This window comes from Podarcis raffonei, chromosome 9 (assembly GCF_027172205.1).
Source record: "Podarcis raffonei isolate rPodRaf1 chromosome 9, rPodRaf1.pri, whole genome shotgun sequence".
Lineage (NCBI taxonomy): Eukaryota > Metazoa > Chordata > Lepidosauria > Squamata > Lacertidae > Podarcis > Podarcis raffonei.
The window spans coordinates 2666663-2691678 of NC_070610.1; the positions used below are offsets into that span (position 1 = coordinate 2666663).

Here is a 25016-nt window from a genome sequence, read left to right on the forward strand (position 1 = left end):
ACTACTCAGTTTCAATATTAATAATAATAATAATTTATTATTTCTACCCCACTGATCTGGTTGTGTTTCCCCAGCTGCTCTGCCCAGCAAACGGAAGCAAAGACCTTGGATCAGTCAGGAGCTCTCGGGGCTACAAAGTACCTTCAGATATTTGAAGGAAAGGTCCAGCAATAGAATAATAAGCTTTCCCAAAAATATTTATTTAAAGTGATTTTCATCCCACTCTTCAGATGAAAATAGGCTTCCAAAGCAGCTTACAGCAATCAGTAAAAATCTGGTCCCTGCCTACAGGCTTACAATCAAGGGCACAAAAGGCAAGGGGGTTGTGGGGGGAGGAGGAAAAAAGCAAACACAGGCATTAGTTTTTGTCAGAAGTTCCAGAGGCCTCTGTGTGTGGGCTCTGCCCAATGGAATAAATCTGAAATTCTTTGAAAAAATAGATTTTGGAAGCAGGATGAAATTATACAAAGGATAAATACCGGTAAGTATTGGCATAATTCATTCAGGTAGCAGTATTCTAGATTCCCTGATCATAACATCTGGAACTTTAATCTGGGCAGAGCCCCATTTTAAAACTGTAAATCTGAGCGGCCCATAACCATGTAACCCAACATTTAGGAAGGCCCCTTTTTGGCATACGCTTCTGCTGTGTTAAACCAGATCATCTCCACAGCCTTTTGGCCCATCTCAAAGAGCAGCAGCAAGCGCTTCCATCCTGTCTTGGACGTGGTCATCAAGTACTCTTCGTTCTCGGGCTGCAGGAGGGTGGTGTGGGCAGCCATCACGAGAGACTGAGCAAACCTCCCACTCACTAGGAGAAACAGGGCATCTCGCTCCTCCTCCGTCAGCGGGACGATGCTTTCATATCCCGCGAGAACGTGGCCTCCCACGCTGAGGGGTTCCTTGCTTTCAATCATCATGTACATGATGAGTATCGCTACTTCAAACACGTAGTAGCCATAGCTCATGTCGCTAAAGTCCAAAATACCAGACACCCTGTACTGTGAGCCTTTAGGGGAAGTAAAATCGGTATCTACTAGAATATTGTGGTCATTGAGATCTCCATGAATGATACCTGAAAGTGGAGAACGAAGAAAAACTGATATAATTCAAGTGGGGCCTGTAACAGAATGTTGCAGTGCTGAATGCTTCTGTTCAGGATTCCAGCCACTCCATGTCGTTATCCTGTTTCCCCTCCCCAACTGTCAGGCCAATCAGGATGCTCAGTCCTCACTGGGGTGTCTTTGGGGGCTGAGCTCCCCTCCCCTTAGAACTTCCCCTCTAGATTACTTTTTGCACTTCTGTAACCCTTGGAGTTTCCCCCAAGCCTGCCTCCCTCTTGGGCATGGAACTATGGAACCCCCTCCCACCGGAGGCAGGGGCGACCACCAGTCAGGATGGCTTCAAAAGAGGATTGCACACATTCATGGACAAGGGGGCTGTGGGCAGCTGCCAGCCAGGATGCCCTGTGCTCTGCCTCCACAGCTACCTGCAAGTGCGGGAGGGGAGGCGGCTGCTGTTGTGTTCAAATTCTGCTTGCAGACTTCCCACAATGGGCATCTGGTTGGCCACTGTGAGAATAGGATGTGGCCTAGATGGGCCACTGGCCTGATCCAGCAGGGTCTTCTTATTGTGATGTTGTTTTGACTGGAAAAGTATTGGCCTGAACATTGGAAAGGGAGGCAACAATCTGTTTAGAATAATATACAGTAGGCCCTGCCTTACAATGCAATTTGATGCATGGCTCTGCAGAAATCAGTTATCCAGAGTTCAGTGGTACTTTAAGGCTCACTCTTTTAATCTAATTTGGGGCCTAATATACAACTGAGCACTACCGCGTCACAGGGAAGGTAGAGCTCCCACATGCATGAAGCGTCTCTCTCCCCACCCACCTCCCCTCAGGCACATAAAAAACACTTAGCAAAATTAAAATCAAATAGTCAGAGGCACACCTAGGGGTGGTGAACCAGCCCCCACCAGGGGCACAAGCCATGCCCCCCCCCGCATAAATTACCTATCAGACTATGGCATGCATGACGGATATGTGTGTGCAGACAATGCCGGTGTCGCAGCGAGATCAACTGCAAGAGGAGCTTCTCATCCTCCTCGTAAAGTGGGCTTTTCAGGGGGGGGGCGGTGCTGGTACAGCTCCTTGCCAAGGTGTGCCTCTGCAAATACCAACAACTACAGCGGAACCTTGGGTTGCAAACGTGATCTGTGCGGGAGGTACGTTCACAACCCGCAACACTGCGACTGTGCATGACGCAATTCAGTGCTTCTGCGCATGCGCCGAAACCCGGAAGTAACCTGTTCCAGTACTTCTGGGTTCGGTGTTTCCATAACCTGAAAACGCGCAACTCGCAGCGATCGCAGCCCAAAGTATGACTGTATATTACTGTGCATTTCTTTAAAAAGATACTTACAGGGCCGAAAGGAGTGTAGGTTTGGGACTATTTTATGCCTGAACTGATCAATGGCCCATTTCACTGCGTCCAGATATTCGCTCCGGCCCAGCTCATGAATGTATTGCTCCAGGAGAGGGACATTAGCCAGATTCCAGATGAAGCCACCTCGGTGGAGACTTCTTGCCAATGGATGCTGGAATTTCTTTTGGGTGGCGGAGGAAGGGGGGGACAGGAATACATTGTTTCAATTAAAAACAAAACAAAATTGCTGAATGCATATGGGCAGTGTTGCTGTGATGCTTTCTATCTTCCCAGATCAGTGGCTGTCCAGAGTTTCAGGCAGAGGCCTTACCCCTTCCAACCTGGAAATACTGGGGGGCACTGAACCCCAGACCTTCTGCATCTTCCTCTCCCCCCACCCCATGTGAGCATTTTCAGCTTTCTCCATTACCCAAACATTGGAGCCAAATATCTCACATTGCCTAATGGTTACAGATTGGCACCAGCAGATGTACATAAAAGCGATATAAAGTCAACAAAAAATGTTTAGCCCACCCAAATCCCAGGTTGACCCCCCGGCACCCAAACTGCTGGCTTACTCCATGGCGTTGCTAGAAATTAAAATAGCAGCTAGTCTTAGTTACGGGGCTCACCTAAAACTAAGGCATATTCCAAAATCTCACCTCTGTGAGCGTTTTGTCCATCCTGGCTGCCATCCGCCCAAGTTCATACAGAAGAGGAGGACTCGTGTGGATCGTGGCCACCGTTTTGCCTGGGAGATAGCTCAACAGCCGCACTATATATGCTCTTTTGGCAGAGCCAGTGTCTAAGAAGCAAAGAGATTTATTATTATTCAGCAACATTCACATACAGAAGAGCTCTATGTTGTTACACAAAAGGATATCACAGCAATAAAAAAACTGACTTTAAAAACAGTAATAATAAAATTATCAAAATATAAATAAGAGTTTCAAAAAACAAATGCAATACAATCACATCCCTATTTTCCAGGGACAGTCCTGGGTTTACAGAAGCCACCCAGTTTCTGATTTGATCCTGGAATGTCCTGCTTTTTGTTAGGACGTCCCTATTTTCATCGGAGAAATGCTGGCACCAAGAAAATAAGTAACTGTACAACCTTTAGAAGACACCTGAAGGCAGCCCTCTATAGGGAGATTTTACAACGTTTAATGTTTTATAATGTTTTCATACATGTTGGAAGCTTCTCAGAGCGGCTGGAGCAACCCAGCCAGATGGGCAAGGTATAAATAATAAAATTGTTGTTGTATAGGACACCCCTATTTTCATCAGGGAAATGTTGGAGGGTCTGGGATCACAAGCAGGGAGACTGCAGCTGCCCGCCTGTTCTGCTTGTGAGCTGCTCAAAGGCAGCTGGTCTCCTGCTGGACTAGATGGGATCTGGCACCAGCAGAATAGCAATGTTGGATGCATCTTCAACCCCCTCACCTACGGATTCCAGAAACATTATTCCACCCTCTTTTGTGGAATGAGGAGTTTGCACGGGAAAGCCCTCGCCATTCAGGAATATCATGACCTGGGTCTGCACCTCGATGAGTTCAGTGTTCTGGCTGTCTTCACAATTGATTATTTTGAGGAGAAAAGTCTGGGCGCTCTCTGCTTTCCCTTCGAGTGCAGCCGAAGCACACACATAGAAATTCTGATCATCATAGCTCGGCAACGGTTTGAGCTCCAACACCGTTAATCCGAATATCTTTTGGACCAATTCAGTGGCTTGCTTTTTGCTGAATGCTGGCTTCTTAAGAGGCTGTTGCTTATTTTCAGCCGACATTGTGCATCTGTAAGAGGATAGTAATAACAATAATCAACAATGACAAAGAACAGAACATTTAGATTGAGTTTTGCAGGTAAGCTACTGTACATGCAACGCCTTAAATCAGAATTCTGGATGTAGTCCTCTAGGACTTTGTCAGCTGAACGACAAAAGTTGGCAGCAAACAAGAGTTTTATTATTTTCTTCTCAGGGAGATCCTATTTTGATAACAGGTCCCACTTGAAAATTCTACTGCAAAACTCTCCAACAGAGACCCTTGGACTCTGTTAAACAAAGTGAGACGCTTCCTAACCTTTGTACATTAAAAAAACCCTTAGATGTAGCAACAGGAAGGTACAACAATCACATTGCACATAACTTATGGAATTTGCAGCAATGGTGACTGGGGGTGGTGGAACAGACAAATTTATTTCAGGGCTTTAAAAGGTGGATGGCGCTGTGGGTTAAACCATGGATGGGGTCCAAAGGAAAACAGAGCACCAGCTTGGCTGCAGGTGTTGCTGGAAGGAGGCATACAGGAGACAACCAACCATCTTAGGGACTCGACTCCAGATTTGTGTAGGCTTTACTCCTTAGCCTTTTCTTCTCCTGAAGATGTCCCACAAGGCACCAGAGTTTGCCTTCTCCTAGGTGGACTCCCTTGAGCCCCATCTGCCCCTCGCTTTCCTCTACAGAAATTGCCTTCTTGATTGTTGGGCCCACTCTCGGTCTCATCTGCTCAATCTGCCCAACTCTGTCTTTGCATGCATAGGAAGTCCCTGACTCACTGAGGATTTGAGACCAGTTGGAGGCCTTGATCAGATGGCCAGTCAAAGTCATTTCTGGGAATGTGGCCGCTGTCACCTGCCGATAGCTTCTAGGAACCACAGGGGAGAGTTGAGTGCAGGGTAGGGTCCAAAAGGTGGACAAACTACCCCAGAAGGAGCACAACGTGTCCCCCACCAGAGGTACTACCCCATACACCACAGAGATCACTCACATGCACAAATAAGTAAGTACAGTGGTACCTCGGGTTAAGTACTTAATTCGTTCCGGAGGTCTGTTCTTAACCTGAAGCACCACTTTAACTAATGGGGCCTCCTGCTGCCGCCGCGCCGCGGGAGCACGATTTCTGTTCTCATCCTGAAGCAAAGTTCTTAACCTGATGTAATATTTCTGGGTTAGTGGAGTCTGTAACCTGAAGCGTATGTAACCTGAAATGTATGTAACCCGAGGTACCACTGTACTTGCTAGCACAAACAATCCGGCATGGGTAACCCAATTCACACACGAAGCATGATCAAATTCACTGCGCTATTTCAATTCACAAGTATTTTCCCAGTGAAAGTTCTCTTACCAGGACAACCAGGAATGCTTTCCTTCTCTCCTGCTTCTCTTTTTAGTAAGTGGGCTTCCCGCTGAACTGCCAGCTGAGAAACGAGGTCTCTAACCCAAGTTTTCGAGCGTGGCGCACAAGCAGGCCAAGCCCAGCAGGAGGCGCTGGAGCTCCTCTCGGGAAAAGCTCTGCCGGCTCGAAAGGAGAAGATCTGCTGCGAACGGGGCTGAGCTTTCGCTCCTGCGGAGGAGCTCTGCCCGGGGCTCCTTCCTGCGCCTCTCGGAGCACCAAATGCAAAGCTCTTTTTTAACTGCCTGGGAAAGCTTAGAAGGAAGCTTCTGATTGGCTGCAAACAAGCAGCCTCCCCTCCCCCCCATTCATTTCTGTGTCCGCCCACTCCGAAAAGGAAAGTAGGACCCTGTTTTCATTAGGCCAACCCACAAAGAGACGAAGATTTCGACTTGCCAAATTCAGCATTTTTCTCCCATTTTTTGCAGGGGGTGGGGATTGTTGCTTAGCAACCGGCGTGAGGAAGCACCAGCAGTTGAACAGGAAAGATTTGCAAGCTAATTAGGTGGCAAAATGCCACCAACCTGTTAGTATTTTTGGATTTCAGTTGTTCCTTCTGGGTCTGCAAGTTTGTGCCACAGTTACAAGACGCATTAAAACTTGCAGATGAGACCGCTGGCAGCAAAAGTAACCGAGAGCCTCGTGGCATCTTCAGTACCATGAGGATCACTAATGAATGATACTTGTAACTTCCAAGCACTGTATAAATGTTACACGTTATCCTTACATGGACCTGGAGAGCTAGTCACTATTATTATTATTATTATTATTATTATTATTATTATTATTATTATTATCATTATTATTAAGATCAAGCTTGTGAGTTCTCAGCACGGCTGGCATTCAAACTGCTAGTAGTCGATTAACCACTATGTTACCTCATTTTGTTTATTATGGTATATGCTTTTGTGGATCTCATCAGATTTCACAGACAGAGTTTTAAGTAGATAGGCATATGCAGGGTGGATAAAAATCAATGGTTTTTTTAAAAAAAAACAACCCAAAATCGGATTTTTAAAATTTAAATCAGATTTTTAAAATTTAAATCAGTTTTTTAAAATTTAAATTGGATTTTTAAAATAAAATGCATTTGGAGGGAAAAAAATCTTTCTACAGATAGTTTTCTATTGAAGTTACATTATAGTCCAAAGGCTATTCATCAGGAAATAAGGATTTGTTTAAAGTTTTTCATGTGTGCTAAAACTCAGTCTAAGATTTTGGATATTTAAAAAAAAAAATTAACCACATCAGTTAACAAACATGGATACATATGCTATAATGTCATTGTTTTAGTTAAATAAATTGTTTAAATTGTTTAAATTAAGGAAATGATTATTTTTCTCCTTCCAATAAAGTACAGCAGAAAAGTTGTCCAAATATAAACAGTTAAACCTCACAATAATTTCATAATTATCTATGTATTTCTAATAGTATAACCAAATCAGTAATTTTTGATATAACGGTAAAAACTATTGTGAAAATTTATTATTCTAAAAATGAAACCCTATCTGGTTGTCAATATTAAGATGATACCAGCAAGAATGTGTCTTTCTGTAAAAAATAAATTAAAAAAAATTAAGTCTTACCGACTAGTGATTTAAATTGATTTGATTTAAAACAAATCCACCCTGCCAGCTCACCCCCAAATGCTGCAGATTTTCCTTGAGGAATTAGATGTTGGGTGTGTAGCAGCTGAAGTTGCTACTGTCTTGTCCCAGTGGGGCTTCGGAGTAGACCTGCTAAATATTTATTAAAGGGGCGACTGTATTCAGATTGCGAGGTAAGTAAAGCAAGCGCCTCACTGACCGAGGAATGGCTGTGAGGTAAGCACAACTTGTGGCTGGCCAATCCCCCTTTTCAAGGCAGTCCAGAGAGCCCGCTGGCGTCCTCCGATGCCGCTCTGGCCGGCAGCCGTGGTTGGGAGTGGTGGGCGAGTGCGGGAGCGAGGCCCATAGGATGTGGTGGGCCTTGCTGCTTCGTCCCCGCCTCAAGGATGGGAGAAGGGAGCTGGGCAAGCACCTTGGCCTGGCACTCTGCACATGCTGTACACCGGCTCCCTCAGCCAATAAAGGAGATGAGCGCCGCAACCCCAGAGTCGGCCACGACTGGACCTAATGGTCAGGGTCCCTTTACCTTTAAACTTAAATCATACTACATTATAAGTGTTATAATCCCGCTAGCATTTTTAGATATCTACAGTGGTCTTTAAGATACTCTATAATTTTTCCCACTCTTGTGTGTGCTTCTTTGTCATCTATCATGTAGCGTGTGCAGCTTGATTGTGTCTTCCTTGTGCAATTTAATCTGCCCAAATCTTTGTGCCACAGCTCTCTACTACTGCCAACAGAATCTTGTTCTGTGTACTCAGGCTTCCTAGCCACATGGAACCTTGTTCTTGCACTGGCACCTACAATAGGTTATTTTGTGTTCCTACTCCTGCACACACACACACACACACACACACACACACACACACACACACACACACACACTATTGCCCTGATTTTCTTTCTTCTTTATGACACACAGCTGCATTTCGTGGAAGATGGACTGGTTATTTGAAGCGGCTCCTCCTAAGCCCAGTTTTATCAAGCGTATTTAACACATTTAATGTTATGCGCAAACTTTCTTTTTGCTCTTGCATTCAGCAGCCTGTCTTAAAGACACAGAGCGCCCTCTCGCGGGCAGAGAAGTTATAAACCTTTTTAGATAAATGTGTACAACTCTGTGTACATACTTGGGCTGGCTTGGGGAGAGCGGGGCTCTGTGTTGCGCACTGCAGCTGCCTCTCAACTGGTATTCTTTGGTAAGTGAAGTTTTGCCGCAGACTGGAAAATGTAGGTTGTGCAATTAAAGTAGATTTGGTGCTGCTGTGCCACAAACCCACTTCCAGTAAACAAACAAACGGTGGTGGCACCTCCTCTCTGGGCAGTGGAGAGAGCCACTGCACCAGCTCAAAATTTGCCTTGCTCCTTTGCTTACTCCTTCATTATTCTGTCATTTTACATTTGTCTCATGTCAACTTGTCTTCAGCTCACTCAGACACTGGCTCAGGTATAGGTGGGAATGGGATATATTACATTTTTTTATTCCTGAGCCCCATTTGGAAACAAATATTTCACAATCACATCCCAGAACATTCATAGTAATTAATTACAGATGGAGTTTAAGGATTAGTCAGCCAGTATATTTATTATTTCAGTTAATTGTATTTTAAGATTCCTCTGTTTCCAACAGTGAGTATGTGAACAATTTGGTCCAAAATCTGCTTGTAAGATGGATTGTTGCCAAAGCTCTCCAGGAACCTTTTGCTCTTGTTTCACTGGAGCCCATACAGCTGCTCATTTGGGGACAGAAGACACATTTGCAAACACATTTCTGTGTGCAAGAGCAGAAGCTAAAGTACCGGCATTCAGCTCAGGAGCCCTATGCACCGTGTACCATTTCACAAGCAATGTTACAATTTGCTAAGAGAGAATCAAAATCTCCTCAGCACAAAGTCCCCTCATGCCACGTCCTCACTTGGCATTTTTCAACGGTTCCCTTGATGCCCTCAGACGTTGATCGGGGGCTAGATTTATTCTGCGAATATTAAGCTCTGTGGCAAAGGCTCTTGCCTTTTGGTAGAAGTAGAGAGACTTCTCTCGGTCCACCAGGAAGTTGTGGTAAATTATCGCAAGTCTTGTGTAAATCTTCAATTGAGCCTTTTTGTTGCCCAAGTCCATGGCAGCTGCAAGGGCCAAGTTATAGTATCCAGCAGCATCAAAAGGGTCCTGAAACAGTGCAGCAAGATATGAGCCACGGTGGAATTTCATACGGACAACAATTTACAAATATTCTAAATAATACCTAAGAATAACCATCACACCTTGCAGGCAGAAAATTTCTACTTGTTGTGAAGTGTGACAATTATTTGTTGCCTTCTATGACTCTAGCCACTCCAATTCCTAGAAGAGGGTGAGTTGCTGTGCCTATTTTTGTTTTGCTTTCTGGTCTCGTCATCCAATTAGCAGCCTATACTTTATCTCACTAAATTTGGATTTTCTCCAATAAAGGAAGCAATATAGTATTTTTCTAAAGGTTCTCCAGAACAGGTAAACAAATACCCAGGTTCATGCCCACAATGGACCTCAGAATCAAAATAGATTTTGGAGCCATAAAAATGACTACATTCATGTGGTCACAAAGGCACATGAACGTGCACACAGAAACTGTAACCCATGCACACACTGATGACACAAAGACTTGCAGACACTTTAAACTTCATGCCTCTCCCTCTTATATTTCCTGCTGTATTTAGTGACAGGGCGGTATCTGACTAAGTCATACTTGGTGTTGAATCTGATCTGCTCCATAAAATTATGGAACAGCTCAGAAACTCAACATTATGAAAACATTGTCTTTCATCTTAAGCAAAACCCAGCAATATGACTAAAGCCAAGGCCACCCCACTCTCCTCTCTCCTCCCCTTATTCATCATCTTTGAGAACAAGACAGCACCCCAATCCTCAACAACCCCCCCAAAAAAGTGGCTACAAGCAAAATCCCCAAACTGCTTGTTTCCCTTTTTAAAACGTGTTTCTGCAAATTTGAACTTGGGGCAGAACATCATTGGACTGAAAGGTACAACTTGCCCACTTTGTTCCAGAAGCTTCCTCATGGGACTCAATCAATATGCCCAAGGTCTTGAAAAAAAGTGACAAATGTTTGGAAGACAGAAACAGAAGCCAGTGGTGGGAGCGTACACTAACCTTTCACCCACCAATCATCTGAACAGGGAATTAAATAGTCCAATTCATTTCACACCAGCAAGCAAACTGACAAACCATTCCTAAGGCAGCACCTCGTAAGACATTTTTGACTTGGAATACTGCAATCCAACCCACCTAGTCATGGCAAGGCTGTATAATCTCGATCCCGTTACTTAATCCAGAGCATGCAAAAATATTTTCCATATTCATATATCAATGCCATCCAAGTGCCTCACCTTTAAGTCATAGAATGTAATGTCTCCAAGAACAAGGTACACTTTTACATAGTATAGGGCTTCCTCATCAAACTCAAGAGGTGAGGGGCAGAGAGACAAGGCTTTTAAGAAGAAGTGCTCAGTGAGTTCAACTTGCCCTAGATGATGGTAGATAACAGCCAGCCGGTGATAGGCTATCCTTTCATTTAACAGATTCCCTAATGAGGTAAGCAAAAGAATCAGTACAGTGTGGAAATCAAAAGATGAGTTAAAAGAAACAAGCACAGCACTGTATGCATCGATGAATGACTTGGGTCAGATTCACACATACATGCTCCACATGTGCATGTGTGAAGGGGCCATTACAGGCAGAACTTACCGTATTTTTTGCACCATAACACTCACTTTTTTCCTCCTAAAAAGTAAGGGGAAATGTCTGTGCGTGTTATGGAGGGAATGCCTACGGGTGGCATGCCTAAGGATTTTCCTCCTCTAAAAACTACGTGCGTGTTATGGTCGGGTGCGTGTTATAGAGCGAAAAATACGGTAAATATCGTATTAACACACAAGTTTTTCAGTGGACTGGCATTCAAACATCCAGGGTCAAACTGTGGCCTGTTGATCCCTTCTCTGTCATCTTCATAAAAGAGTGTTTTGAGTCTTAGATGAGAAGAGGCTGGTTAACTGTTTTCCTGCTAACCATTTTCAGCTTTCCCCAGCCACCAATACACCAATCTGTTTCCCCTTGCAGGGTTCAAAGTCTGCATTTGTGAAGTAAACCTGCACCATCTGTTTGCCCCCTTTTGGGTGCATTTAGGACAGAAGAAGGGAGTCTTTTTAATCTGTCCAGCTGTGCACACTAAGAGAGAGATGCACCAATATCACATATAGGCATGTGTTCCTCGTACACCTATAAGTTCCCCTTTCACTACTAGCTTGATTAAAAGACACCGGTAATCCCAAGATGGAAACTGCTACTGGGAATCAAAAGAGAAGGTCATTCTCGCTCCCTGGGCTAATTCCACTTGCTACATGAAGCCCCTTTGAAATGAGGCAGGCAATATCTTTTTCCTTTATAAATACAATAACAGCCTGAGACGGCCCCAAAACAAGGATTGGGAACCTGAAGTTTGGGGGCCAAATGATGCCTCCCAACTCTCCCCAGGCCAGACCCCTCACTGGCCCTGCCTTCCCATTCCTGCCTGCAACGTGTCCTTGGATTCTGTTAATGTGTCTTGCTTGGCTAGACGGAGACATGCGTGTGTGTGTGTGTAGACGGCTCTGAATGTGCAGCCAGCTCCATTCCAGCCATTAAAAGGGCAAGAGTCACATCCATAGGAACCAACGGGGTCGGGGCCCCTCGGGCCCCTCCAATAATTTTATTCTGGGGGAACAGGCCCCTCAATATTCTCTCCCCCCCCCACTTTCCTGCTCCCTTGCTCCTTGCACAGAGCAGCCCAGCTGAAGTGCATATTCTGTTATAGGGTAGTCCACAAACATTGTAGCTAAAGATTAATATCCAACTATGCAAAACTGGGTAAACACTAAATTAAAAGCACGAGGTCACTTGAGGATTGCTCAGTTTTCCTTGTAGACCTCAAGTTCTTTAACCCTGTTGTAGCAAGAGGAGGAACATCTGTTTTAGTGTAAAGGAATAAAGATAACACAGAGATTGTGTTCACATCATGGGACATAGAAACCTTTCAGAGAAATATAAGGGCTGGTTTACACATGCAGTCACAAAGTGATGAATATGCAACCTCGTTTATTGATTTGCATGTTTTGAATTTAATATATTCCAACTTTCATATGCTGAGTCCCATGGACTGCAAGAATATCAAACCTCTCCATCCTTAAGGAAATCAGCCCTGGGTGCTCACTGGAAGGACAGATCCTGAAGCTGAGGCTCCAAGACTTTGGCCACCTCATGAGAAGAGAAGACTCCCTGGAAAAGACCCTGATGCTGGGAAAGATGGAGATGTTGGGAAAGATGGACAGTGTTCTCGAAGCTGCTAACATGAGTTTGACCAAACTGCAGGAGGCAGTGGAAGACAGGAGTGCCTGGCGTGCTCTGGTCCATGGGGTCACGAAGAGTCGGACACGACTAAATGACTAAACAACAACAAATATTCCAACTGACCTATTGTAATTGGTTGGTAAACCAACCAAGTAGATCCATTAGCGCAATGACTTCTGGTGGCACAAGACAGCTTCCCCTCCCTGTCTCTCACATGCCTCCAAATCTTTTCTGGATTTTCCCTCAACCCTCTAGAGCAGATCTGGGGAGATGAAGTTTTGTTGCATGCACAGAAATCCTTGCATGAAACTACTTTGCTGGATAATGCCCATTAACTTCAAGGTAGCATACAACAAATTTAGAAGCACAATTAGTTGAAAGCCTATCACAGAAACAACCACCAGCAGTGGTATAACAGCTGGACCACCACAAAAATGTCTGACTCCTAGAGTTCAGGAGGAAGAAGTGCACACTTTCCTTCTGGAAATCCTTCCATGACATCATGGCAGCTGCAGAGAAGGCCTTACTGCTTGCTGCAAATGCTCCAATGTCATGAGCTTACAGAACATGAATTACAGTCCTCAAAGATGACCTCAGCTGATGGGTGGACTCATATGGGGGAAAGACAGTCTCTAAATGGGTCATCATCCACAAATAGAAGATTAGTACCCCTTCAACATGCTTTTCAACAGCTAGTTCATACATTGTTGAGTTGTCAGTTTTTAAGCAATGCGGAATGCAGCGGTGTATATGTACGTCTAAATAGGCCCCAAGTGACTTCTAAAAGACTTCTATACAGTTTTCCATATATTCTCCTTACCTAAATTGACACTGAGCATTAACGCTGTTTGTGCATACCCCAGACATTCATCGTACACCTTTAGAGTTAACAGCAATCCCACCAGTTTGTTGAAGAGTCGGAGCTCAGCGTTGCTGTTCTTCATCTTAATAGCAAGTGGTAGAGCCTTGTCCTAAAAGGAGTACAAAAAACACACCAAAAACTGTTTTAAGAGTTACTGGAAAATGTGTTTTCGCAAAGATCACCACACAGCATTATCTCATATGGGCCACAACTGCAGCCTCATCCCTCTGACCAGGAGCGGACAGCGCGGAGTTAGAAAGATTGAGAACAGAAAACCAACCCTGTAGAAAGGCACTGCTTTTTCCTTTTCCCATTCTCCATTAAAAAATATGTCTCCTGAAGCTTCAAACAATTCCATTTGCAAATTAGGATCATGAGTAGACAGAGCAGCATTTTGGGCAACCTAGAGAGAGGAGGGAGGAGAGAGAGATTTCATAATTTTGGACCTCTAAAGCAACCATAGTGACTGTTTCAAACAGAAGCACTGCATTGGGTAGAGAGCATCAGCCCAGCCAGAATGGCCTGTAGCCAGGACCGATGGCACCTGCATCAGGCGGGTGTCGCACTGGCTACTCCTGTAGTACATAATTCCACAAGTATTTCAATACATAATAATAATAATAATAATAATAATAATAATAATAATAATAATAATAATTTATTATTTATACCCCGCCCATCTGGCTGGGCCTCCCCAGCCACTCTGGGTGGCTTCCATAGAAACCAAAAATACAGTAAAATATCACACGTTAAAAACTTCCCTGAACAGGGCTGCCTTAAGATGTCTTCTGAATGTCAGGTAGTTGTTTATCGCTTTGACATCTGCTGGAAGGGCGTTCCACAGGGCGGGCGCCACTACCGAGAAGGCCCTCTGCCTGGTTCCCTGTAGCTTTGCTTCTCGCAATGAGGGAACCGCCAGAAGGCCCTCGGCGCTGGACCTCAGCGTCCGGGCAGAATGATGGGGGTGGAGACGCTCCTTCAGGTATACTGGACCGAGGCCGTTTAGGGCTTTAAAGGTCAGCACCAACACTTTGAATTGTGCTCGGAAACGAACTGGGAGCCAATGTAGGTCTTTCAAGACCGGTGTTATATGGTCTCGGCGGCCGCCCCCAGTCACCAGTCTAGCTGCTGCATTCTGGATTAGTTGTAGTTTCCGAGTCACCTTCAAAGGTAGCCCCACGTAGAGCGCATTGCAGTAATCCAAGCGGGAGATAACCAGAGCATGCACCACTCTGGCGAGACAGTCCGCAGGCAGATAGGGTCTCAGCCTACGTACCAGATGGAGCTGGTAAACAGCTGCCCTGGACACAGATTTGACCTGTGCCTCCATGGACAGCTGTGAGTCCAAAATGACTCCCAGGCTGCGCACCTGGTCCTTCAGGGGCACAGTTACCCCATTCAGGACCAGGGAATCCTCCACACCTGCCCGCCTCCTGTCCCCCAAAAACAGTACTTCTGTCTTGAAAGGATTCAACCTCAATCTGTTAGCCGCCATCCATCCTCCAACCGCCTCCAGACACTCACACAGGACCTTCACCGCCCTCACTGGTTCTGATTTAAAAGAGAGGTAGAGCTGGGTATCATCCGCATACTGATGAACACCCAGCCCAAACCTCCTGATGATCTCTCCCAGCGGCTGCATGTAAATGTTGAAAAGCATGGGGGAGAGGACAGAACCCTGAGGCACCCCACAAGTGAGAGCCCAGGGGTCTGAACACTCATCCCCCACCACCACTTTCTGAACACGGCCCAGGAGGAAGGAGCGGAACCACTGTATGACAGTGCCCCCAGCTCCCAGCCCCTCAAGACGGTCCAGAAGGATGTTATGGTCGATGGTATCAAACGCCGCTGAGAGATCCAGCAGAACTAGGAAACAGCTCTCACCTTTGTCCCTAGCCCGCCGGAGATCATCAACCAGTGCGACCAAGGCAGTTTCAGTCCCATGATGAGGCCTGAATCCCGACTGGAAGGGATCCAAATGGTCCGCTTCTTCCAGGCGTGCCTGGAGTTGTTCGGCAACCGCTCGCTCAATCACCTTGCCCAAGAATGGAAGATTTGAGACTGGGCGATAGTTGGCCATCGTGGCCGCATCTAAAGATGGTTTTTTAAGAAGCGGTTTAATAACCGCCTCTTTCAGCGGGTCTGGGAAGGCTCCCTCACGGAGGGAAGCATTCACCACCCCACGAAGCCCATCGCCCAGTCCTTCCCGGCTAGCTTTTATAAGCCAGGATGGGCAAGGATCCAGGAGACAGGTGGTTGGTTTCACTCGTCCAAGCAGCCTGTCCACATCCTCGGAGGTAACAGATTGGAATTGATCCCACTCAACTTGACTAGACAGAACTCTAGCACTCTCCCGCCCCGGCCCTGCTCCCACGGTGGAGTCTACTTCTTCCCGAATCTGAGCGATTTTATCTGCAAAAAACAGCCTTTCTTTTCTGACGTATCATGAACAGGCTATAAAGCAGGAGCAGTCGCTGTGGTGGGACAGTGCCCAACAGCGGCATCACTGCTGTTTGCCTGGATGGGGTCAGGACAGAGCAGTATGAGCACCAGATTGGGTCTGGTGCGCCCATGCAGGCCTAACCTTGCTGCCATCCTGCCCTGGCCTGCCCAAGTAAGTGGCAGCAATGCCAGTATCCAAGGCGCCACCCGGCCACACCAGCTGCTCCTGCTCTAACAAATCGGAGGTGATGCCAGTAGCTCTTGTCTTGTCCACAGTTCTGCTCATCGCATGCCTAGGAAACACGGGTCCAAGCAGTTCTGCCTATGTCCTGCCGTTTTACTCCAGGAAACACACACTTTGGCACTCAATTGGAACAAGCGTCAATCTGGATAAAACCCAAGTGACGTTTGCTCCAATTCAGTGGCAAACATCAGGTTTCCCCGAGGGAAAGTGGCAGGGCAAGAGAAAGTGTGGATGAGCCCCTTGTCACTGAGGCCCACCTGAACACCAGAGCCCCTCCCAAAACTTCAGTTTCCTGTATTCTGTTATCCAATACTTTTACAGGTGATCTCACAGAACTTGCCTCTTGTTTATGGGAGGCTGTGAAGATACCTTTTAAAACAGCTGCACCTCCACCCACCTGGACTAAGGCTCAAACATACATAGCATTTCAAAAGCTTGCAAATATCTCAGTATGACGACGTCTCTTTGCAGATCACTCATGCCCCATGTATGTGGCATCACTTGTTCTCTCCCTTTGCTTTCTAATCAGATTAACATGTTCCTAATTTATATGCTCCAGATTGAGTTAGACAGTTGTTCTATCACTGAGGTAAAATAACAGAAGACAAAGATGACATTAAACTGTATTTTTAACCTATGCAATCTCTTCTTGACCCAGCTATCCTTGCGTCCTCCTTGCATCCCATCACAGCTTCAATTCCCAAGGCATCATTCATCTTACCTGGATATAAAGATCTACAAGCTCGTTCTGCCTCAATTTGTAATATATCTTTCCTGCCTGAAGCCAAGCCTGTGCCTCTCTCTCTTTTGCTTGAAGATCAATGAATATCCCAAGGCTTCTTTTAGTGTACTCCAGGGCAGATCTGTATGCCCTAAAAGAAATCACTCAGAGTAAGGAAAGGAAACACCTGCCCCCACTAACACTGTTTGCCACTTTGTTTTCAAGGAAGCTTCTTCCAGCTACCACATACTATTATTGTCAAAGTCACCGTGGACCATCATAATATATCCATTGGTTGCTTTAATACTGTCGGTTCGTGGTGCAAATAAAACAAAAACACCTTTCAACTAATAATTTACTTGAAGCTTAAGATGAAATATCAGGTAGCTATTTATCAGTCATTAGACTAGGACAGTGGCGGCTGTGTGTGTGTGCCATTTTCTCTTCCAAAACATCCTGGGCCAGCCCTGAGGATGGCTGTGTGCATGGAGGGAAGGCTAACCAACTGCGCAAGTTCCCCTTATGACTTCCTGTCTGTAGTGGTCAAGCCAGGAGCAGTGATGAATGGGGCTTGTCCTTGTGGCAATGTTGTGTCTGAGTGCATGTGGTCCCCCACGTGGCAGCCATTCACTTATTTAAGAGACAGACTGCAGACCTAAACATGCTCCCTACCCTGATTATTCCATTTTCTGGCATGAAAAACAGGATTTGCTTCTTATCAATGGCATACCATTTCCCAAAACAGAATAACAGAAAGAAATGGCGCTTGCTACACAAGTCATGGAAGCTATAGTTCAGCAACGCCTGGCATACTGGGAGTCAGCAATTGTTTTCTGACTCCAGTTTCTATCCAAGCGAGATTCAGGCACCTGGAGTGCTTGCCTCTCCTTTGAGTCTGACTTAACAGGGCACTGAAGTTCTTTTCCAATTGTGGCCCAGCGGCAGGGCCGCACCGCCATCTTTAGGTGCTGCCTCTCTGCACCTCAGTGCTGCTGCAGCTAAGAGCATCAAAATAATATGAAATAAAATGGGTAAGATACAAAAAACTAAGAGACAAAAAATAAAACATCCAAGCACTCTCTGCAACAGCTTTACAGGGCTAACAGACAGTCTGTTGCAGCTGTTACACATCCACTTGAGAAAGAGGCTGCACAAGCTCTAGGGCAGATCCACCTGGTGACCTCCAGAGGTTTGGAATTGCAACTCCTTTTAGCCCCTGCTAATTGTAGTCCAAAAACTGTTGTAGTCCAAAAGCTCTGGACAGTACCAGGCTGGCGAAGGCTGTTCTAGGCCAAACAGAAGCTCTTTGCATTAGTTTCAGTTTTCTTGCATAAAGCTCTAGCACGAGGTGTATGGAAGGTGGCTTTTGCATGCAGAAGGGCACCTTTGGGTCTGGCTCACTGACATAAAACTAGCAATGTAACTAAAAAGCTTTCAGTTTGAGACAAATCAGCTTCCCCAACTGCCTCTTCTTACCTTTCTGTGCCTAAAGATAGATACAGCTGACTGATCGTTTCCAATATCTGTCCCTCCATGACTTTGTCAGATATTTTCCTAACTAAGGAGAGTTGATACTCATTGTAGACGACACACAGAGCTTCATCTGGAAGAACTGTACTGTAGAACTGACACAGATGCTGAACGGCCTGGAGCTGCCCTATAAAGAAAAGGGAACAAAGGATTTAATGGAACATGCTGGTTCCAAGGGACCACGCTGCTTTTGTAAGGCCACTGCATAGAGATATGGCTTGGATTGCCCATGACTTCCTGAAGGCTCAGAGTAATTTCTAATAGGCTGAACTCATGCTTCATACAAAAGAACTCCCTGGCTTATTGAGACTGATGAATTAGACAAATAAAAAACTGCTGCATTTTTTATCCACTGATCTATAATTACTTTCATTCCAAGAATCTTGGTCATCCAGCTGAAGTGGCCAACACATACATGGGCAAGCTGTCATTCTGTCACTCCCAAAGGGAACTGTACAGAAAAAAATGGCCGCTTCCAGTGTTTATGGCAACAAAAAAACAAAACACACACACACAAACAAACACACACACACCTGCCCCACTCAAGGCTGTGGGTGGCTAGATAACCAAATTGTTAAAAAGGCAATACATTTTTTTTACCAGATGGAGGCAGTGCTGCAGCCCTCACATACCTTGTAAAGCAGATGGCCAAACTTGGCCCTCCAGCTGTTTTGGGACTACAACTCCCATCATCCCTAGCTAACAGGACCAGTGGTCAGGGATGATGGGAATTGTAGTCCCAAAACAGCTGGAGGGCCAAGTTTGGCCGTCACTGTCGTAAAGAGATCAACAGGACTGCAGATTCTGAAAAGGACTCATGATCTGATCCAGGTCACAATGCACCTTGACTGGACCAGGTGTTGGCTTAGGAATCCCAACTTCTGAAGGTTCTTCACCCATCCCTAATTATTGGTTTGATAGAAAGTGGCGGTTTTTATCACCTCACCCTAGTATTTACATCCATTGCTGGTTCCAGCTCATTATAACAAATGAAGAATTTGGAGGTAGCAATCTCTGTCCTGAGAAGCTTTTTCTAGTAGGATGAGGGAAGGGACACAGGGAAGTCCATTGATAATTATGACAAAGAATGAACACGCTAATTCAAGAGTAGCAAATGAGTTTACAAAGGAAATAAGGGAACCAACTTTTCTCATATTTCCCTGTGCAGAGATAACTTCTCATCTTAGCATCTGCAACGGTGGCCCTGAAATACAAGTTACCCCAGTTTTGAAAGCAAGATAATATACGTACCTTCCAAATGGTTTGCTTCCATTGCTACCAAAAATGCCCATTCAAAAAAACATCTCCCTTTATCTTTATAAATTCCACTGGCATAGTAGCATCCCAGCCTGAGAAGGATGTATATAAAATCTCTGCCACACTCAACACTTGGCAGTTCAGAAAACAGTGTTACTGCTTTAATTAAGAAACGCTCTCCAAGACTTCTGGCAGCTGAATGCAGGCAAAGAATCCCAAGGTTGGCCAAAGCCACAGCCTGATTATGTACTATTCCCATCTCTCTTGAAATGCTCAGGGCTTTATAGTAGCTTTCAGCTGCCTGCTTTGTATCATTCATTCTCTTTAAAACAATGGCAATCATGTTATAAACAATACCTAACTGCTGATGACTGCTCTGTGTAGACTCTACTACAGCATTTAAAATGTCCAGAGCCACCGTGTTTTGTTGGTGGAGAATATACAGCCAACTGAGGAAGACTAAATGACCAATAAGTTCTTCACTGCTTGAATGTGCATTTGTATCTAGTGCCTTCTCCATGTAGTCGATTGCTTTTCTGTACTGTTTGTGGCGGCTATATAGTAGAGATAGATAGCAACAAACCGTGCTGCACAACTTTGGGTGTTCTTTGCTGGTCTCTAGCAAGTGGAGTACTTGTCTGAGATAATATGCAGTCTGGGAGGGATGTCTTTGTCCCACAGTTTTCAAACAATGGACTTTGGGAGCATTTTTAAATACTAAGTCAATGCTTCTGAATAACTCCAACAAAGTACATGAGCTGCAAGAAGAGGCGACCTTAACACAGCTTAGCACAAGGTGGGGCAAACACTTCTCGCTGTAGAGTGGACCTAGCTTAAAATAGCAATCAACTGACAATGAGCCATTTTGTAAACCCAAGGCGTTACTCAGAAGCTGCAGCCTTTCTAGGAATGGGAGGGCTTCTTCGCCCTGGCGGAAGTTCAGATAGTGCTTTGCTAGCAGGAAGCATGCTCTAGCTTCTGCATACTTGCTTTGACTCAGCACTGCCCTTTTTAAAGCATACTTCAGAATATCTGATTCCATTCTGGTGCTGCTGATATAGCTGGGAATTCCCATAAGCAAAGAAGCAACCTTTTCAAAAAAGCAAGCACATTTTTCCTTGTTCTTTTGTTTCAGGTAGATACCAGTTAGATTTGTATAAAGAGAAGCTATAAGGAAGAGGTCACTAAAATCTCCCTGTGTTGTTGCCAAAGCTTCTTCAAAATAAACCCGAGCTTGAGAAAGCTTGAACTTCCGGACACTCATTCTTCCCAGGAGATAGCAGAGTCGCGCCAAAGCCCTTGGCAGACTTGCTCGTTTGGCTGCTTCCCTTGCCAGTACAAAATAATCAACCAGATCTTCCTCGCTGGCATAGCCATGGAATAGGGTGCTAAGAAAGGAAAATGAGAGGTCATATATGCTTTTGAAACTGCTCTCATATCCTTTGCAGTTCAGAAACAACAGTAAGGAATCAAGGATTTCTGGCCCACAAACTCCATCATCTGGGCATATGCAGAAGTGTGGATCCTGGGATTTAGAAGGCATCTCCTCATCTGAAGCAGAGAGTGGCCTTTTCTGATCCTTGACGTCTTCCCTGTGCAACTGTAAGCTTCTTGCTTTCATCAGGGAATGCACCATATTGTCTTTCATTGTGCCAGAATGCTTGTTAAGGAAGGAATGTGACATCTCTGAAATACAAAAGACAGAGAATCGCAGGAAGTAAGGGAAACAGAAGTCATAAGAACTCATTGTGATAAATGCCCAGGTCTAATTACCAGGTTAGAAGTCAGTTTATGAACCATGTATGAGAGAGGGGGGCTTCCATAGGCAAAGCAGAGCAAGGGTACATGTGGGCATGAGGTACTTCATATATATATATATATATATATATATATATATATATATATATATATTTCACAAGCAACATCCGATAACATTCTCAGAGCACTTACAGAAGACCTGCTTATGGGACATTTATCCTGATTTGTCTGCAGAGAGATTAGACAATGTTTGCTCTTTAATGAGGATTCATTCTGATTTGTTTGTGGGGAGACTAGAGGGTGTTGCATACAAGCAAGTGCTATCTCAAACGTCACACTGCATTTCTCTGTCACTTTCTTTTTTCCAAGAAGTCTGATATTTTGGGAAAGTGGCTTGTTGTGTAAGACATTGCAATCAACTGCAATGGCACAACCTGGAATTTGCCAGTATGGAACTGAATCCCACCTGAAAATAGCAACAGAAATAATAAGATCAGGTCTGGTCCAAAGCAGCCAGCATCTGCTCAACGAACAGCAAAATCTGCTTTTCAGAGGAAAAAGTAAACTGCATTACATTGTTGATATACATTGATCTCATTGCACAAGAAGAAATATCAAGAACTACAAGAAAAACATTGGACCAAAGTAGGGAAGACAGAGGAAAGAGCGGGACAGGATTTCAATCAGGGAAAAGGCATCAGGAAAGGACTGAACTGCTTCCTGCAGGGCCTTTTCCACAGTCCAATGCAGCTGTTTGCACTTTGAAAAGGTTGGGGTGCGGGGAGATGCACATATTGATTATCCCTCTGCTTTGCCCTTTTACCTCGCTCGGTAGATTTCTCCAATTCAAAATCTTCCTGGCCATCTGATAATAGAAGGAAAAACATTTAAGCCACTCCATCACTGTAGTTATTGCAGAGAATGGAACTACACAAAATATGCAATGTGAACACAATCCTTTTCATTAAATCCACCTGGTCATTTTCCGGTGTATTAAGTACAACCCTGGATCACAATAGCCCTATTGCATATATTTTGTAAATAAGAATCTGAAATTTCACAGAATGAAGCCAGCAGAAATTGTAATTCATTTGCGGTGTACTGAAGGAACAGGAGCAAGGCAGAATATGAATTCTGAACAACTTGCTCATGATTTCAAGTCTTAACAGCTGCTGTAATGAAAATGAAAACATTGAATTCTGCATGTTGTTTGATGTGATATTTTCGCAAATAGAAGCCACTAGGAAGGCTGAAAGGTCAAAGCCAGGAGACAGCAGTTTTTATATTTAATGAGGATTTTATCCTTATTGTATATTAATTGGCATATGGATGGTTTTTGTCTTTATACTTGGATATTTTGCGAAAAATGATTTTTTTGGGTTAACTGTAATAGACTTTAGCTTTCTCCAGAATAACTCAAGTTATTGAATCTGAAAGCTGATACAGTTAAGTTGTTCTGAGCTCAATGAGACTGAAACAATATTACTGGATATTCCACATTGGCATTTTATTGGATATTCCACAGCACAAAATGAAAGGTGTGGACATGCAGATAAGAACACAACACTGGAGTTGCTTACCTAATTGATATAAATTGCAAATGTTATAATGTGATGTTTGTGCCAAGAGATTCACCACATTTTCTTCCAAAAGGGCATTTTCTTCTGCAGAAATAGAATGCTCCTCTTCAAAGAAAGCCAGGAATGGAGGTCTGAAGGAAGCACACGATACAGAGGAGTTAGGACAGAGGTAGGCAACCTAGGGCCCAGGGGCCACAAGCGCCCAAGGGGGTCGTTTCAGCCGCTCCTGAGCCGCCCCCAAACTGAAAGGCAGGAAGTGAGCAAACACAATGATGAATTTAGGGTGTTTAAAATGTGAAATTGCACATGCTCAGAGTGTCTTATTTTTGCATGTCAAGGTTGGCAAAAAATAAAAATAAATGGGGGAGGGTTTGCTGGGACTTGTGAAACTGTGAAAGATACTACAATACTTATTTTGTGGTTGCTTGTTTCATGTGTTCCTGGTGGAGGCTATTTTGGGAAGGGTGCCTGAGCCCTCAACTACCTTAATCTGTCCTTGGCTTTGAACAAGAGGAGGAGTCAAACAAGGGGAACAAACTTATACATTTGGCCTTCAGAAAGTAGAGGCTGTCAGAAAGGAAGAAAGTGAATGGGGCAGAGAGTTGTGCTGGGTCTTGAAGATGCTGTTTCAGCTGTAGAAGCCCTAAGCATGCAACAAGAACACCAAAACCAAAACCAAACCCAGAGATAATGATCCTGCGTCTCGCATACTGCACTGCTTTCAGCTAACCTATCACAGTTCTTTGCTTGAAGGCTTCCAGTCTCAACTGCCACTTGGAAATAGCTATTATTCCAAAATTCTCTCTAGTTTTCCTCAAGTAAACATACCTAGTGGGCATAGCCGGGGGGGGCAGAGGGGCAGCTGCTCCCCCCAAATCAAGTAAATCAATAAAAATACTTAACTAACTGAGGTTCTGCCCCCCCCTAACATGAAGCCTGCTCCCCACTAACATAAATCCTGGCTACGCCCATGAATGGAAGTCACTTCTAGCCTTTGAGAGCAGTAAGTATAACTGGAGAATTGTGTCTATTACAATATAGTTAGCTAGAAAGCTTTTGAGTTCTATGTTCTAATGCTCAAACTTGGAGTAAAAGATGTGCATTCATGACCTCCGATGCACAGCAGTAGAAACATTCCTAAAAGTGGAATTTGTTGGTGGATAGAGTAACTGCCTGGCTTTATGGTTATCCATAGTACTTACTCTGCTGCAGTCGCCTCGAAGTCATCAGGTTTGACATGGCTACTCTGCACAAAACCAACCTGGCCAGTAGGCGCATGTCTTCCCACAAACCACTTCATGCATTTCATAAAGTAGCCAATAATTTCAATTCTGTCTCCTTTCTGGAAGCCAATTTCCTCAGGCACAGCACTTTCGTGGCTAACAATTGCTACAGAAAATCCTGTGGCTGAATAACAAAGAATTGGGAAATACAGTAACTTATTTAAAATAAGGAATCAAGGCAATATGTTGTCAACATCATTGCTTTCGGTATTACAAGTCACATGAGAAATAAGAGTAAATAGATTTTGATGTAACAAAGAGGCAAGAGGTGATTTAGTTGGGTTGAGTGGGACTTGCTGCATGCAATACTTTGATGCTACAGGCGACTAATAATAATAATAATAATAATAATAATAATAATAATAATAATAATAATTTGTTATTATTTATACCCTGCCCTCCTGGCTGGGTTTCCCCAGCCACTCTAGTATCAGCACAGCCATTCTCAGTTACAGCAAACAGTAGCATTTGCAGGTGGTGAGAAGGGACTCACAGTAATGATAAGTAGGGATCCCCCTGTCCCAATGTGGACTAAAGTAGTTACTCACACCAGCAACAACAGGCCATATATCAGAGATAAAAACACAGAGACCAGACCCTCCATCAAACCCAGAAGTCAACTTTGTTCCGGTATCTACTTAGGCAACACTATTAAAAGACCCCAAAATGTTGGCTAACACACCCAGGATTCATTCACCTGCTCATCTTCCTATATGATCTAAGTGATTTGATTCCCCTCCTCATTCTCAGCAGC

At 44.5% G+C, this 25016-nt stretch overlaps 3 protein-coding genes across 4 annotated transcripts in view; all 3 read right to left on the reverse strand.

The window, feature by feature from the left end:
• Positions 1 to 25016, reverse strand: part of PSMA4 (proteasome 20S subunit alpha 4) — a 201514-nt gene that overhangs the window by 14208 nt on the left and 162290 nt on the right. The window lies entirely within an intron of this gene.
• HYKK (hydroxylysine kinase) lies at positions 180 to 5663 on the reverse strand. Of its 2 annotated transcripts, XM_053403020.1 has the most exons (6): positions 5555 to 5663; positions 3873 to 4222; positions 3089 to 3231; positions 2424 to 2607; positions 1490 to 1663; positions 180 to 1075 (listed from the first exon to the last, which is right to left on the reverse strand). In XM_053403020.1, the coding sequence occupies exons 2-6, from the start codon at positions 4213 to 4215 to the stop codon at positions 615 to 617; spliced, it is 1305 nt and encodes a 434-aa protein (XP_053258995.1). In that variant the 5' UTR covers positions 4216 to 4222; positions 5555 to 5663; the 3' UTR covers positions 180 to 614. The 2 variants fall into 2 exon arrangements, with proteins under 2 accessions (XP_053258995.1, XP_053258996.1); XM_053403021.1 differs by lacking the exons at positions 1490 to 1663; positions 5555 to 5663 and having other exon boundaries at positions 3873 to 4239.
• The window catches only part of SH3TC1 (SH3 domain and tetratricopeptide repeats 1), a 28770-nt gene continuing 12423 nt past the window's right edge, over positions 8670 to 25016 (reverse strand). The window contains exons 8-17 of the mRNA XM_053403011.1: positions 24182 to 24386; positions 22980 to 23110; positions 22223 to 22264; positions 19636 to 21327; positions 18331 to 18511; positions 16855 to 17005; positions 13728 to 13850; positions 13406 to 13556; positions 10590 to 10786; positions 8670 to 9375 (exon numbers count right to left, since the gene is read on the reverse strand). Coding sequence (XP_053258986.1) covers positions 9121 to 9375; positions 10590 to 10786; positions 13406 to 13556; positions 13728 to 13850; positions 16855 to 17005; positions 18331 to 18511; positions 19636 to 21327; positions 22223 to 22264; positions 22980 to 23110; positions 24182 to 24386 — 3128 coding nt within the window. The 3' untranslated portion in view covers positions 8670 to 9120. The remainder of the gene's footprint in view (positions 9376 to 10589; positions 10787 to 13405; positions 13557 to 13727; positions 13851 to 16854; positions 17006 to 18330; positions 18512 to 19635; positions 21328 to 22222; positions 22265 to 22979; positions 23111 to 24181; positions 24387 to 25016) is intronic.